This window comes from Vipera berus (assembly GCF_964194415.1).
Source record: "Vipera berus genome assembly, chromosome: 5".
Lineage (NCBI taxonomy): Eukaryota > Metazoa > Chordata > Lepidosauria > Squamata > Viperidae > Vipera > Vipera berus.
The window spans coordinates 19,830,897-19,845,446 of record NC_138207.1 but is presented as its reverse complement, the minus strand read 5'-3'; the positions used below and the strand labels follow the sequence as shown (position 1 = coordinate 19,845,446).

Sequence of the window (14,550 nt, the reverse complement as noted above, 5' to 3'; positions counted from 1 at the left end):
TCCTTTTCTTTGTATTTCAAAGGTTCATCTCTTACTTTTCTCAAAATCTCGTGTCTTGTAGATCTTTTAAGAAATCTAACATGCACTTCCCTGGGGACTTTATTTCTTCTAGCATAGTTTGAGTTGACTGGATAGATCTGGTCTAATTCTCCTTCCATTTGCTGTTTCCCAGTTCCTAATGCATCTGCCAATAATTCAGTTATCAAACCTAGGAGATCCTCTTTCTTATTTTCCATTATATTTTGAAATCTTAAAAAGTGTGAGGCATTTTCCATCTCTATCCCCACTATCGAGTTTTCTAGTTCTTTAATTATTTGGATCAAATTTTGATTTTCATCTTTTAAAACTTCTAGTTTCTGGTCAACCTCAGTTGATTTACCTTCTATTTTTTGAATTCTTTGTTGATTATCTGTGATCATCTCTTTAAAATTTTCGAATTGAGAATCCATATTGTTATTTTTTTTATTCATTTTATCAAAATCAGTTTTCATGGTTTTTTGATGTGACCGCCGTGTGAGTAGCGATTGCCTCTTGAATTGCTTGTAGAGTCACCTGAGTGTTCTTTTGGAAGGTATCACTCTTTTCTTGTTGAAGCATTGTAGCAACTGATCTCTGATGGACTGGACTTCCAGAAGCCGAAGAGAGAAGATCTTTTTTTTCCCCCAACTTTAGATAAGTTAGGAGTGCTCATCTTTAAGTCATAGATTGCAATCCACCAAGTAAGTCAAAATTTATAATCCAATAAACTCCTAACAAATAGGAGAGGTAAACAATAAAAATAGTAAATAGTAAAAAAGAGCAGAAGGGCAAAACAAAAAAAATAGAAAAAAAGAAAAAAAAATACCAAAATTTGTGATCCAAAGTATTCTGTTCAGAGGGGTTTCTTGTTATTCACTCTTTCAAAACAGTTTGTAAAGATTCCAGGTCAAGCTATATTTGTAATCCAGGGAAGTCCGATGACTTCAAACACAGTTTTTATTTATAATTGTAATCCATCCTGTAAGACAGGGCAATCCAAAAAGAGTCTTTCTTTCCCAGCTACAATCTTCAGGACTTCAAATTCCAAGGACACCAAGATGTTTAAAATATAAGCAATGTCTGGGCATATAGCCAAGTTGTACTCCAATCAGAACAAACTGCATGTAATTCTCAGTTTTGCCAATAGATGTCATTAGATGTCCATTCCCACCACACTTTGAAAAAGTTTAAGAAGTTAAAAACCCAATGACTTTCAAGCAAGAAATAAACAAAAAGGATCTATAAAATCAAAAGTTTTCCAAGTTATCCTTGTTTTATACGTCAGTCAGCTTCACAGTATTGTTATAAGTCAGTTTTAATTTCCCCAAAGCTTAAACCGCTGCTTATAGTTCAGGAGGGAGGGGTAAGGGGGAAAAAACCCCTCCTTAGACCTGGGGGCTTTGTTTTGGAATGCTGTTTGAATGCTGTTTCACAGAACTGGTATTCACTTGTAGAGAGATAAGAAAAGTAGTCTCATCCAGATCAGGTGTTTGCCTTCCACTTTAAAATTTGTTGTCTCCGACGATCAGCTGCTTGTGGCAGACCGCATGGGTGTGGTCAGCCTTTCTTCCTGCTGTTCCTGAGGGCTCCTTTGGATCAAGAGGGCCAGCTATTGCTGGCCTGCGATCTGCAAAGTTTTACCCTTTGGCCAGTCACCTCTATGGGGTGACTTTCAGTCCTATTGGACTCCCCAGCTGGTAGAACTCGGACTTGGGGAAGGGAGATTCATTCCCCAGCGCCCATCTTGTAGTGATGTCACCAGAAACTCTGATAATGATTACTTCTGATACCACTGGTGGAGAAGTTGATATTTTTTATAGTTTTATATTATATAGTTTTATATTTTTATAGTTTTTTTATAGTTCAGGAATTTTTTGTTAAAACTCCTTTATCCTTCCTTTTTGAAATCAAATCTCTGATAAATCATTTGGTCTTTAGAATAGTATATTATTGTACATTCTAGAGTTAGAGAATTTTGGAAAGGTCATTCAAGTTTGATAGAGAACATTTTTTTTCATTGCCATAGTTGAACCTTACTTTGTCAACCATTTGGATTGCCCATTTTATACTTCCAATTATCACCATTGTTATCATAATAAATTGCATCAATCATTTGATGTTGACATTGTATGCTCACTCATTGGCAAAAGAAAGTCTTGTAGGACAAATAAGATATTTAACAAAACTTGACAAGGGCTATGAAAAGCTTTGTTGGGGTGAGTAGAATAACGTTTTGAATAGAAGCAGAGCCACAATGATTATTTCCAGACCTTGAGCAGCTATGCTGATTCTGTTCCCTTGCTTCTCTAGAATGGTCTTGTCTGGGTGGGAAGCACATATGAAACAAAATAGTCAATTAAGGTGACATGTTCTTCTTCTTACATGAGGTGTACAATGTTCAATCAGTTCAAACATTGAGGAAGATAATGTCAACTTCAAAACTAAAATAAAAGTCTAATACATGGGTGTCAAACTCGATCACATCACATGATGTATCATGATGCATTACAAAGTTTTTGCCTTTGCGGAGCTGAGGTGGGCATGGCCTTGCATGTGATGCATCTGGCTGTCAGGCTGCCAATTTGACACCCCTGGCCTAACACATATTCTAGCACAAAGGTCCCCAACCTTTTGGACACCAAGGACCAGTTACAGGGGGAGAGGTTTTTCCACAGACCGGAAGGGACATGGTTTTGTGTTCTACCTGCATCCTGTGGATAGGGCTTTCCTTGTTTGTGCAGACCAGTTACTGGCATGCCGCGGCCCGGTACTGGTCCACAGACTGGGGATTGGGGACCCCCGGTCTCACACATAAATGATGGTGTTATTAAATACTTGCCTTGCCTTAAAGGAAAAGCAATTATTTTGTGAGTGAATCATCCTGCCTTAGTTTATTTTAGCCACATAAATTGGAAAACAAATGTAAGAAGTACTATTTATTTACATACGCTAGGTACCACTGTAGCATAAATCCCAAATGCTGAATGGAGACAAATGATGTGACATGCTGTTTTCAAACTCTCTTAAAGTGGGATGTGTTTCTCGAGCTTATTAATTCAAAATCCCACTTAACTTCTATCTCTGAGAATTAATTTGGGTGCACAATTATTTACTTGTGTTGCTGTTGGTGCTTTTTATTACTATTTCTAAAAGAAATATTTACACTGCAAACAACCTATAGTCATGAGATTGGAGTAGCATACAACAGCTGTAAATGAATAAACAAATTACAATGTGTTTGATGGGAAGAATTCCATCAGCAAAATAAGCAAACAAATAAACAAATCATAAATAAGTGTACAAATGTTTAAAAATAAAATTATTTCTTCACGCTTCATAGCAGTTTAAAACTCCTTGAGAAGAAGGAAAAGAAAAATCTCAAACCAGAAAAATCCTTGTCATCAAACAAAATTTTGTCATGTGGCAAAAGTTTCAAATGTCGGATAGAAAGAGGTTCAGAGAGTTTAACTATGTGCTCAGCATATTCCAATTTTTAAAAGTTGTATTATCTATGTTTTAATTTGTTTTATGATCTCTCCAATAATTGACAGTATAGCATCTCTCTTTTCTGCTGCAAAAAAGGTCAAAAAAGGGAGTTTAACAGATTTTAAGGGTATATACTTCAGAATTTCTGGGCTCAGTTCAATGAAAACTGGCATTTTCATTCATAATGTTTTATAATGGATAATGTTATAATGAATCTTGAACATCCCATACCATTAGAAAAATCTCATTTCCTGAGTGTTTATGATTTTCTCATAGCAGAACAATGGAAAAACAGGACCCAATTTTTTCTCCTGATTTATTCTCGACGATTTGGATATGTTACAGCACCACAAGACAGATCAGGTTAATTTTTTGAGCTAAAGATAGTAGATGATGTTAAGACATAGTTTTCCTAAGTAAAATAAATAGAGCACATTTTAAAATGACACTGTTTTATGAAGATTTCAGACTTAATCATAGCAGCAATGTTTGGGAAATTATGTTCAAACAATAATAAATGTTAGTTATTAAAACTTGTTTTGATAAGTAATAAGTCATAAGTAAATGGTTCAGGAGATGCAAACAACCTCTTCTTTGTGTCCATAAGTAGGATTTTCCATAAATAGTTATGATTTTTCAATGTTCACAGACAATGCAGTTTCTCAGCGTTTGCTTGAAATCAATACTACCTGTTAACTAATTTAACTATAATTCAAAGAAGAATTGGATTGACTTCATGGGTGAGACAATTTATGTGTTGTTTTTGAAATGTGTTTGTGTGGGGAGTCTTTTCTCAGCCAAAGTGTATCAGGCGTGCAAAAAGTAAAGCTAAAAATAAGATTTGCAGCAAAATGTATAGCATGGTTAGTGACTGACTTACAATTGCAATACTACTGTTCTTTATTTTCCTTGCATTTTTACATAAAACTCAGGTGTAAGATATCTGAGATTTCCAAGCTCTACCAAGCCTCCCACTGGCTGAATTATTTTTCTCTTCCAACTCTCTCCCCATTTATTTTTTACAGTTATCACCTGGTTTGAATTGACTAGCAATTGGAATGAAAACTCAAGTCATTCTCAGAATAAACTTGGTTTACCTTGGCCATTAATATCAAATAGAACACTATTTTATCTTTGATCCAAATAAGATTTCATTTTAGTTAATGGGATGATTTTCACATTTCTCATATTTTTTTACATATATGTGGAAGATCATGCATTTCTTTTATTATCTGGAATCATAAAAATCAGATAGTTGATGAGGGCTGCATTTTTAGATAGTCTTTCTTGCTGTGAATATTGTGTATGTTTTTAAAACCAAGACTCCATATGTCTGCAACAGTATAGGGTCTTCTGTCAATGCTGCAAACATTCACATGGTTTTGCACTGACAATATAAGAGGCAGCCTTTTGCTTTAATTGTTTGGTTTTGAATCACTAAAGCATAGGAGGAATGCAACCCGGATGTTTTGACAAGATAAGGGATAGTTGCTTCAGAAGTGAAGTGAAACTCTGTGTGTTAAATTAATTGGTAAATGTGATTCATGATGTGTAAATAAGGGAGGGAAATTCTGTATGATGTGATGTGTCAAGGGGAGGAGAATTCAGATTCTGGCATCCACCCATGAGTGCCGATGCTCCGTTTTCATTATTATAGACTTTTTGAAATAAACAATCATGCAGTGTACTTTGATCTGTCTTATTAATTGGAACCATGATGCATCTACTTGATCAGGGGATTGGACTAGTTGACCTCCAAGATTCCTTCCAACTTTATTATTTTGTATACTGAAACAGAAAAAAAATACTTCCTGTCCAGTTACTGGAACTACATGACTTTTACTGGAATTTTTTTTTTCAATCAGAGAGGTTCCCCCCCCTTCTTTTTCATCCCTATATCTTCCATCAGTTTTCTTTTTTCTTTTTTTTTAAATACATGGTTTTTCTCTCTCTTGTAATTTTTCAGGGTTGCTCAGAGCAACAGAAAAAAGATCTGGGATCTATATTTTAGGACTCCAAGTGAATGGATATCTGTCTTGTTCTACAACATTAGCAGATGAAAGCAATATCAGTCAACCAAAAAGTCAATTCTGAGTCAAGGACATATAAGAATCCAAAAGCATATTGAAATCCAATGGACAGAATTTGGGAAATAAGACAAGGGTTTTTTGTTTTGTTTTGTTTTGTTTTGTTTTAAAAACCAGATTCATCTTAAAGCACATCTGGAAAATTATCAGGCACCATAACACCCATCCTTTTCCAACTGTTGTTCATTTGGAGCTATACAAGACTAGGGATTTAGTTATAAGTAGACATGCTATTCTTGAAAAGCTCTCTTTGCACACAAGCAATTTCTTTGGCTTTGCATCTCCTGCAGTTATGAGATCTCACCTGGACTTCACCTTCTTAGTTTGTCAGTCAGGTTCCTCAGATTGACCAAACTGATGAAGCAGGACAAGTAATCTTCGACTTACAATCATTGTTGGGTCATTAAATGAGTCACACCCAATTTAATGACAATTTTTGCCAGGGTCATTAAAAATCACCACAGTTGTTAAATGAATCCAGATTCTCCCATTGATTTTGTTTGTTGGAAACTGTCTGGAAGGTTGTAAGTGGCAATTTCATGACCCCGGGATGCTGCAACTGTTGTATATGTTAGCCAGTTGTCAAGTGACCAAATTATGATCACCTATCCATAGGGATCCTGTGAGGGTCATAAGTGTGGAAATTAATCTTAAGTCACTTTTCAGAGCCATCATAATTTCAAATGGTCATTCAAATGAATGTTCATAAGGACTTCCTCCTCTGCAGCAGCCCCCAGCCTTTTGGGCATCAGGGTCCAGGTTTGTGGAGATAATTTTTTTCACAGACTGGAGCGGGCATGACTTTGCGTGTTGCCTGCATCCCATGGATGGGTCTTTGCTTGTTTGTGCAACCTTTTTTCTGGCATGCTGTGGACCAGTGCTGATCCACGGACTGGGATTGAGGACCCCTGCTGTACAATATGCGATGGTGTCTGGGGAAGGAATGACACACTTTGACAGTTCTTTTTTTTAAAAAAAATGTTTTTTTAGCATTTGACAAGCAAATCTCACACATTTGTTGGGGAGATGATTATGATTAATGATAATAGGGAAAATGATAATGGGGAGCATTTATTCACCCTTATGTGTGTTTATTGTCTAGGTGCCTGATGATCATAGGGATAATAATGTAAGTGGTATGCCAAAAAATGTACAAACATCTCCTTTAAAATTTCTCAAGTTCTAAACATCTGAAAAAAAGGATTTTGTTTTTCTGCCTTTTCCCCAGGGTACTTCATAATTTCTTCATAATTTCTTCATAATTTTCTTCTCTTTGTGACATTATGAGATTTTTTTATGATGGCAGACTGTTGCAGGGTTTTAATGGTGCTGAGGGTTTGGTCACACATATTTCCCTCAAATTGAAGCCTCTTTGCCTTCCAGTACTTCCTAGTCTGAAAAACAAAGTATGTCAGGTTTCTTTCAGATTTAATTGAAATAGGGGAATCCAGGAAGGAGGCCATGAACCGGAGAGAGAATTCTGATAAAGTTCTGAATTTTGAATTCTGAAAACAAAGTAATGTATTGGCAGATGAGACGTTATTATTTAGAGGCTTAGTACAAAATACTTTGCTTTCCTCTCTGTCACTGTTGTTTTGGTACAAACTAATATAATTTGATATCTCTAAAAATGATGTGCTACAACTCACTATGCTTTAAAATACTGATTTACTGTGTGTAAGACAATCTCTGATCTAAAACTTTTCTCTTCCCTAACTAAAGATCTGAACTTTGATAATTGTACAAGGAGAAACTGTGCTTGCAAAGAAAGCTAAAACCTCTTCCTAAATTAGGTTGTGTGGTTGTGTGTTGGTGCAATCTTGATTTCGATACAATGAGGTGCTCTGTGAATGCTGTTTGCATTCACAGAGCACCTCATTTTATCAAAATCAAGATTGTACCAACAATATATAGATAGATAGATAGATAGATAGATAGATAGATAGATAGATAGATAGATAGATAGATAGATAGATAGATAGATAGATAGATAGATAGATAGGGAGCTCAGACTTATTTAAAGATAAAAAGGTATTAACTGTAGGGCTCAATAGTTCTATATTTTTCCAGCATTGGTATTTCTCCAAAAGCTATAAGTGCTCTAAGTGCTATGAGTACTTTTGTTTGAAAATTTGAAGTCAAGAACCTTCACACAATTTCAAATGCAAGCTACAGCTGTATGTGCCGAGAGTATCCCATTAGCAGGGTATGGTGAATATCAAAGTCCTACTAGTTTTGCATCCTAAGAAAATAGATAAATACTATCATTCAGTTGCCATTACACATAACCTAACATTTGTGGCAAATAGGAAAAATACTGTTGGCTTTCAAGGCACAGTCTACACCACTTGAATTTTTGCATATTTGATGCCACTTATTTTGGCATCACAATAAGAGATTTTCATTTGATTTGCATGGGTGAAAATGGGTAACCCACAAAGCAGTTATTCTTTGACAGTCCTATTTTCTTTAATATTGCAACATATTTATTTTGGTGGGAAAATGCACATTTTTGGAATACAATAAGACATTATATGAAATATGTGTACAGGTAGTCCTTGACGTATGACCACAATTGAGCCCAACATTTATGTTGTTAAGTGAGACATTTGTTAAGTGGGTTTTGCCCAATTTAATGACCTTTCTTGCCACAATTGTTAGGTAAGTCAGTAGCTTGGTTGTTAAGTGAATTTGGTTACCCCATTGGCTTTGCTTGTCATAAAGTTCCAAAACAGCAATGGTCTTAAGCATGAACAAGTTGCCAAGCACCTGAAGTTTGATTATATGATCATGGGGATGCTTCAAAGGTCATAACTGTGAAAAATGGTAATGAGTCGCTTTTTTCAGTGTCTCTGTAAATTTGAATGGTCACTAAAGGAACAGTTGTAGGTCAAGAACTATCTGCACTAGGAAATAAATGTACAAATTCAAAGAAATGCACACAAAGGTGCATACCATATTTACCATATTTATTCTTCCCAGCCTAGCATAATATGGTAAATAAAAAGGTTGGATGTTGGTCCATCAGCAGGATCTCTTTGTTTCTTTTTTTATTTGATTTTGATATCACCCAAATCCAATTGACACTGGGCACCTCACAGCTTAAAAAGAAACATCAAAATAATAAAGCATATAAGAATAAATAATTTGGTGAATCCCATCAGCAACAAACACAGCATGCATCCAAAAACCATCTTAGCCTAAGACATAGAAGAACCAGCAGATCTTTAAGGCCATTTGGAATGGCAACAGGGTGGGAGAAATCTAGAACTCTGGGGGAAACCTCATTTCAGAAGACAGTCACCATGATAGAGAAGCATGTTTCTGGGATCCTGATAGATAGCATTGCTTAATAAAAAGAACACAGAGTGTTCCAACTTTGCTGAACAAGCCCTGCTAATAGCACAGGAGACAGGGCTTTATAGATCATAACCAGAACCTTGAATCAAGCCCAGAAGCAAACTGGGAAACAGTGCAGCTTTCAAAACAGTGATATTGCATGAGTTACTGAGGTAGGCCTTACATGTTCTGGACCAGTTGAATTTTTCCAGCTGATGTTCAAGTGCAAGCCCATGTAAAACATGTTGCAATAATTGACTGGTAGGGCTTGAGTGATGGTCTAAAAGACCTTCTTTTTCTAGGAAACTGTGCAAATGACACATCAGATGAAACTGCAAAAGCCTTTCCGGCATTAGCTGTTATCTTGTTGAAGAGTAGGACCTGTGAGATTAGAAAGACCCCCTTTTCAAATGGGGAACTGCTACTCCATCTCTGAAAACTACTCCAGATTTCTGGGGTGCATGGAAGAGAGACTGGCAAAAGAAAGGCCAAATTTAAAAATGAGCTGTATTCAGCTGGGACTATAGGGAAAAAAAAGATTTCTGATAAATTTCTCAATGCATCCCAATAGAAGGGACAACCCCATTTTTCTTCTGGTCATATGACCCAGTACTGAGTATATACAGCCACACTGTACTTCCCAGTGCAATATAAACAGATACAACATGAGTTAAGAGCTGTAACACAGAGAGAGTGATCAACACATATGAATCTACCATGATAAAATATACTTCTTGCCTCCCTCCTTCTCTCGTTCCATCTCCCTCTCCCTTTCTTTCTTTTTCTCATGCACACATGTACAAATACACATACATACTTTATACAAGGTATGTGCAAACGTGAAATGCATATTATGGCCACTGTTTATCGAAGTTGATTGATATGCCAGCTTCTAGATGAATGTATCTACTCTGCATGAATTTTTATATAGGAAATAAAAGAGGTGGGAAATGCTAAGCAATTTTATTTGTTACATATAATTGACCTAGATACATTTCACTCCTACCATAGATGTTTCTGTGGTCTATCTTTTAAAAATGTGTACTCTGAAATTTGGATTGGCATTTTAGTCTTATTTTTATTTTGTACCATGCAAAAAGGTAACCTTAAGACAAATTAATAAGACTATCAATAACATACTGATTGAGAAAATGGTCAGGAGATATTTGTTGTAATAAATTCAGGAATTCATTCACTGATCTTTGGCTGTTTCTCAGATTGCCTCTTAAAGGCATATATTCACCATGATGCAAACTTTGTTACTACACACATGTTTGAAAACACGAAATATATGTGGATGAGTGAATGGATGTACAGACAAAAAGACAGTACATGCATGGGTTTTCTACTTTCTTATAGTTTCTTTCTTATGTTTAAAGTAGAATAATTTAATGTTCTGGTGCTAAAGGTCACTTTCTACAATTATTCCTTGCCTTTCAATTTTTTCTCTTTGTATGTTGAAGAACATGATGGAAGAAAAGCTAAGGACACATGGAATGTCATACTTTGCAACTTGAAACACTAGACTTCAAATGCACCAGCTGTTGTGATGACAAATGAAGGTTCAGTTCTCTTGAAAGATAGTAAATGACTAATAATACCAAAGCGTAATCCAACATTGTCATCTTTTGAAAGTATTGGGAAGTATCTTGTCTAGAGAAATAACTAGCAGATTTTCCATTGCAAATATTATACTCTATTACTGCTATCAATGTCAGTATCCCATATTATTTTTCACATCATTGCCAATATCTATGAACAATTGTATTAATATCAATAATAGAGCAGGAGTAGCCAGATGCCATTCTTATAAGCAGGCACTGAAAAAAAATACTTTCAATGTCTGAAGAGAAATAACAAGAAAAGTTGCCATATTGTAAAATAAAACAGCCCTTACCCTGTTTTTGCAAAATTTGCCCAGTACTTCAGTATAGATCTGCTCAATGCTTCCTCTGCTTTAGTATAATTAACTCTTCGCTCTAGAGGTAATCCAAATACAAACTCAATTTCATAACCATGTGGAACTCCCATCCAGTCTGGCCAAGCAAGTTTTGAAGATCTGTGTTCAAAGAAGTAAAAAAAAGCGTTGTTCCCTGCCAAGGCAAACTGTTTTATGAACTCTACTGCAGGGCATATGAAATAGTAATCCCCAACGATATCATCCATAGCATCACGATAATTGAAAATATTCTTCTCATCTTCCCAGTCTGTGTAGTGAAAAGCAATAGATTCCAATCCAATTTCATTTAATTGTGGAAAGGCAACTTTCAAACCTGCCTGGAATTCTGTTTCATTGATAACACTGTTGTTATCTTTGCTGAAGCCAGGAGCACCATACACAAGAATAGTTGTCCCTTCATCTTTGTTTACTCCAATCAAGATCTGTGTTTGTTTAAAGTGTCCATTTTTCAACAATATTTCTGGCATATCAGCAAGAAAGTCACCATCAACTATGGGACAAAAATGCAGATTTATGAGACCAGTGTATATTAAAATACCTCCTCCTTTCTCCAAAATAATTTGGGGATCTTTATTTTGAAGACAAAAAATGATCTCAGTTTCATTTTTGCCAGCGCAGTGGAGGAGTTCAGCTAGAATTAGAGTTCTTCTTCTTGCTTCAGATGGTACAATTGTACCCCAAGGAGTATTCCCAGATCCACTTTGCATGATTGCCCTAGTGAAGAGAGGATAGCTTTGAGGAGAAAGAAGATGGAAACTTACAGACCCTGCTCCAGCACTTTCTCCAAACAAGGTCACACTTTTAGAATTACCTCCAAAGGCTCCTATGTTGTCATGGATCCATTGAAGTGCTAGCCTTTGATCAAACAAACCTACATTTCCTGGTGCGTCTTTATTTCCTGGCAAAGCCAAGAATCCAAAAGGCCCTAATCTATAGTTCATTGACACAACAATGACTCTTTCCACTCGAGCTAGAAACTTGCCATCATAAACAGAGAGTGAAGATGTCCCACTGTGGAAGCCACCTCCATAAATCCATACCATGACTGATGCATTTTTAGGCTTGGGAGAAGGAACCCATACATTGAGATAAAGGCAGTCTTCACTAAGGTTTGTATTTGGATTCCACATCTCTGATCCTTCAAAGCCAGGGAATGTATTATCTGGGAGTTGAAAACAAGAATTGGCATACCTAGTGGCATCCCAAATTCCTCTCCATTGTTCTCGAGGTTGTGGCTTTTTGAAACGTAGACTACCAATTGGTGGTGTTGCAAAAGGAATCCCAAGAAATGCAGTTACTGTTCCACCAAGCACAGGTAATTGGATACCTTTGACCATTCCATTCTTAGTAGCAATGATGGTGTCATCTCCATCAGGGAACACCTTCTTGACAAACATACAGAACAGCAGAAGCCACATGGTAACTTTTGTGAGGCTGCACATCTCACTGGTATGCATCATGAATTCTGAAATAAAAGAAAAAGAAAGAGTTTAAGCAGAACTTTCAGATGCAGAAATGCAGTGAGCCACTGCATTGGGGAGCTGTCTTGTACAGCCTCAAAAGACTAAATGGAAGCTGTACTCAAAGTAAATGCACCTTAAAGACAGACCAGTTGGGAAACTGTCCCAATTTCATTATTTACAAAGTATAACCAGATGGAAGTGAAGAAAAGATAGTAGGGATGGTATAAGGACTCCTGCTTTGGACAGTGGGTTGGACTCCAAGGTCCCTTCCAGCCCTATAATGCTATGATTCTATGAAAATTAATTAATAAAAATAGTGATAGATTGGAAAGGATTCAGGATTGGTACAGGACTTTGTTGAAACAAGTGACTTTATAAAGGGTGAAATCATCATGGACATTTTATGAGGCCAAGGTTATGCAGAACAGAACAGATAGAAAAAAACAAGGTTTATCACAACAACTTGTTTGCCTAGGAATGATTGTCTCTGTATGTGTGTTTTTGTGTACATGTAGAAGTAAATACATGAATATGTACTTCCTATTGACTGCGCTTAGTAATGTATAAAATTTTGGTTTGGAAATTAATACTTGAACAACAGTAAAAAAAGTCATATTTTTATATTCTTAATAAATATAAAAAGGGGAAAAGCTTCATAATAATATGCAGTAACTTGGAAATTTTGAGTAATTTCCTCTTGAAAGAAAGATATGGGAAAGAGAAAAAAAGTATTCTATCTCCTCATTACTGTCACTTTAAACAATCTGTTCTCAAGTCATATGAGTAATGCTTCTATCCTTAAAAGGAGCAGAGTTGATTTCTGTGGAAAATACAGCTGTTGAACTCTTGAAGGGCTGTTTTGCTGGTTGCCAGCTAAGATTATGAAAGCTGAGACTAGAAAATAGGAATGTTTTTTTTTTCCTTTAAGTGCTTCCTAAGTGTATGGTAGTATCAAAGGAAGTGAAGGTCAGAGAAGAGTTATCAGAGACAATATTTCACTGATTCAGTTGAATGCAAGACCAAATGAAAAGCCACACTATAGGAGCCAAGTACTGAGGAAAGGAACAGGAAGGAACAGTAAATGTTCTGCATTCCATAAAGAAATATGAAACTTTATCTTTAAACTTTTCTCATTGAGGATCTTACAGGAACAACATGTGCATGGATGAATGTTATGCTTTAATAGAGGGATAGAATCATGATCATGTGAAGCTCAAGTACTGCTTTACACAGTCTTAGTAAGACCACAGTTGGAATACTGCATCCAGTTCTGGTCACCACAATACAAAGAGGATGTTGAGACTCTGGAATGAGTGCAGAGAAGAGCAACAAAAATGATTAGGGGCTGGAGGCTAAAATATACGAAGAATGATGACAAAAAATGGGTATGTCTAGTCTAATGAAAGGGTTGCGGTGGCTCAGTGGGTTAGGACGCTGAGCTTGTAACAGAGTGAGCACCTTGTTACTCGTCCCAGCTGCTGCCAACCTAGCAGTTCGAAAGCACATAAAAATGCAAGTAGAAAAATAGGGACCACTACAGTGGGAAGGTAACAACATTCCATGCACCTTTGGCATCTAGTCATGCCGGCCACATGACCATGGAGACGTCCTCGGACAAGCGCTGGCTCTTCGGCTTTAAAACGGAGATGAGCACCAGCCCCTAGGGTCGGAAATGACTAGCACACATGTGTGGGGGAACCTTTACCTTTTACCTAGTCTAATGAAAAGGAAGACAAGGGGGGACATGATAGCACTGTTCCAATATTTGAGGGGATCCTACAAAGACAAAACTATTCTCCAAAGGCGAGACAAGAAACAATGGTTGGAATCTAACCAAGTAGAGAAGCAACCTAGAACTAAGGAGAAATTTGCTAATGGTAAGAGCAGTTAATCAATGGAACAGCTTGCCTACAGAAATTGTGGGTACTCCATCACAGAAGGATTTCAAAAAGGGACTGGACAATCATTTGTATGAAATGATATAGGGTCTCCTGCTTGAGCATAGGGTTGGACTAAAAGACTTCCAAGGTCCCTTCCAACACTATTATTCTATGTTTTATGTTATCTTCAGTCTGGTGTATAATAAAACTGCTCTAGAGAAATACTTAAATGTGATTTGAATGGACTCAGTCCTCAAACTTCAAGTTTAGGAACATGGATGCCTCTTGCCAGGAAGCAAGACTACAGAAGTGACAGG

General features: G+C 36.5%; 1 protein-coding gene across 1 annotated transcript in view; it reads right to left on the bottom strand.

Moving 5' to 3' along the window:
* Positions 1 to 14,550, bottom strand: part of BCHE (butyrylcholinesterase) — a 50,224-nt gene that overhangs the window by 30,472 nt on the left and 5,202 nt on the right. Inside the window, exon 2 of the mRNA XM_081329515.1 lies at positions 10,828 to 12,355. Within this exon, the coding sequence (XP_081185641.1) occupies positions 10,828 to 12,350 (1,523 nt within the window). The 5' untranslated portion in view covers positions 12,351 to 12,355. The remainder of the gene's footprint in view (positions 1 to 10,827; positions 12,356 to 14,550) is intronic.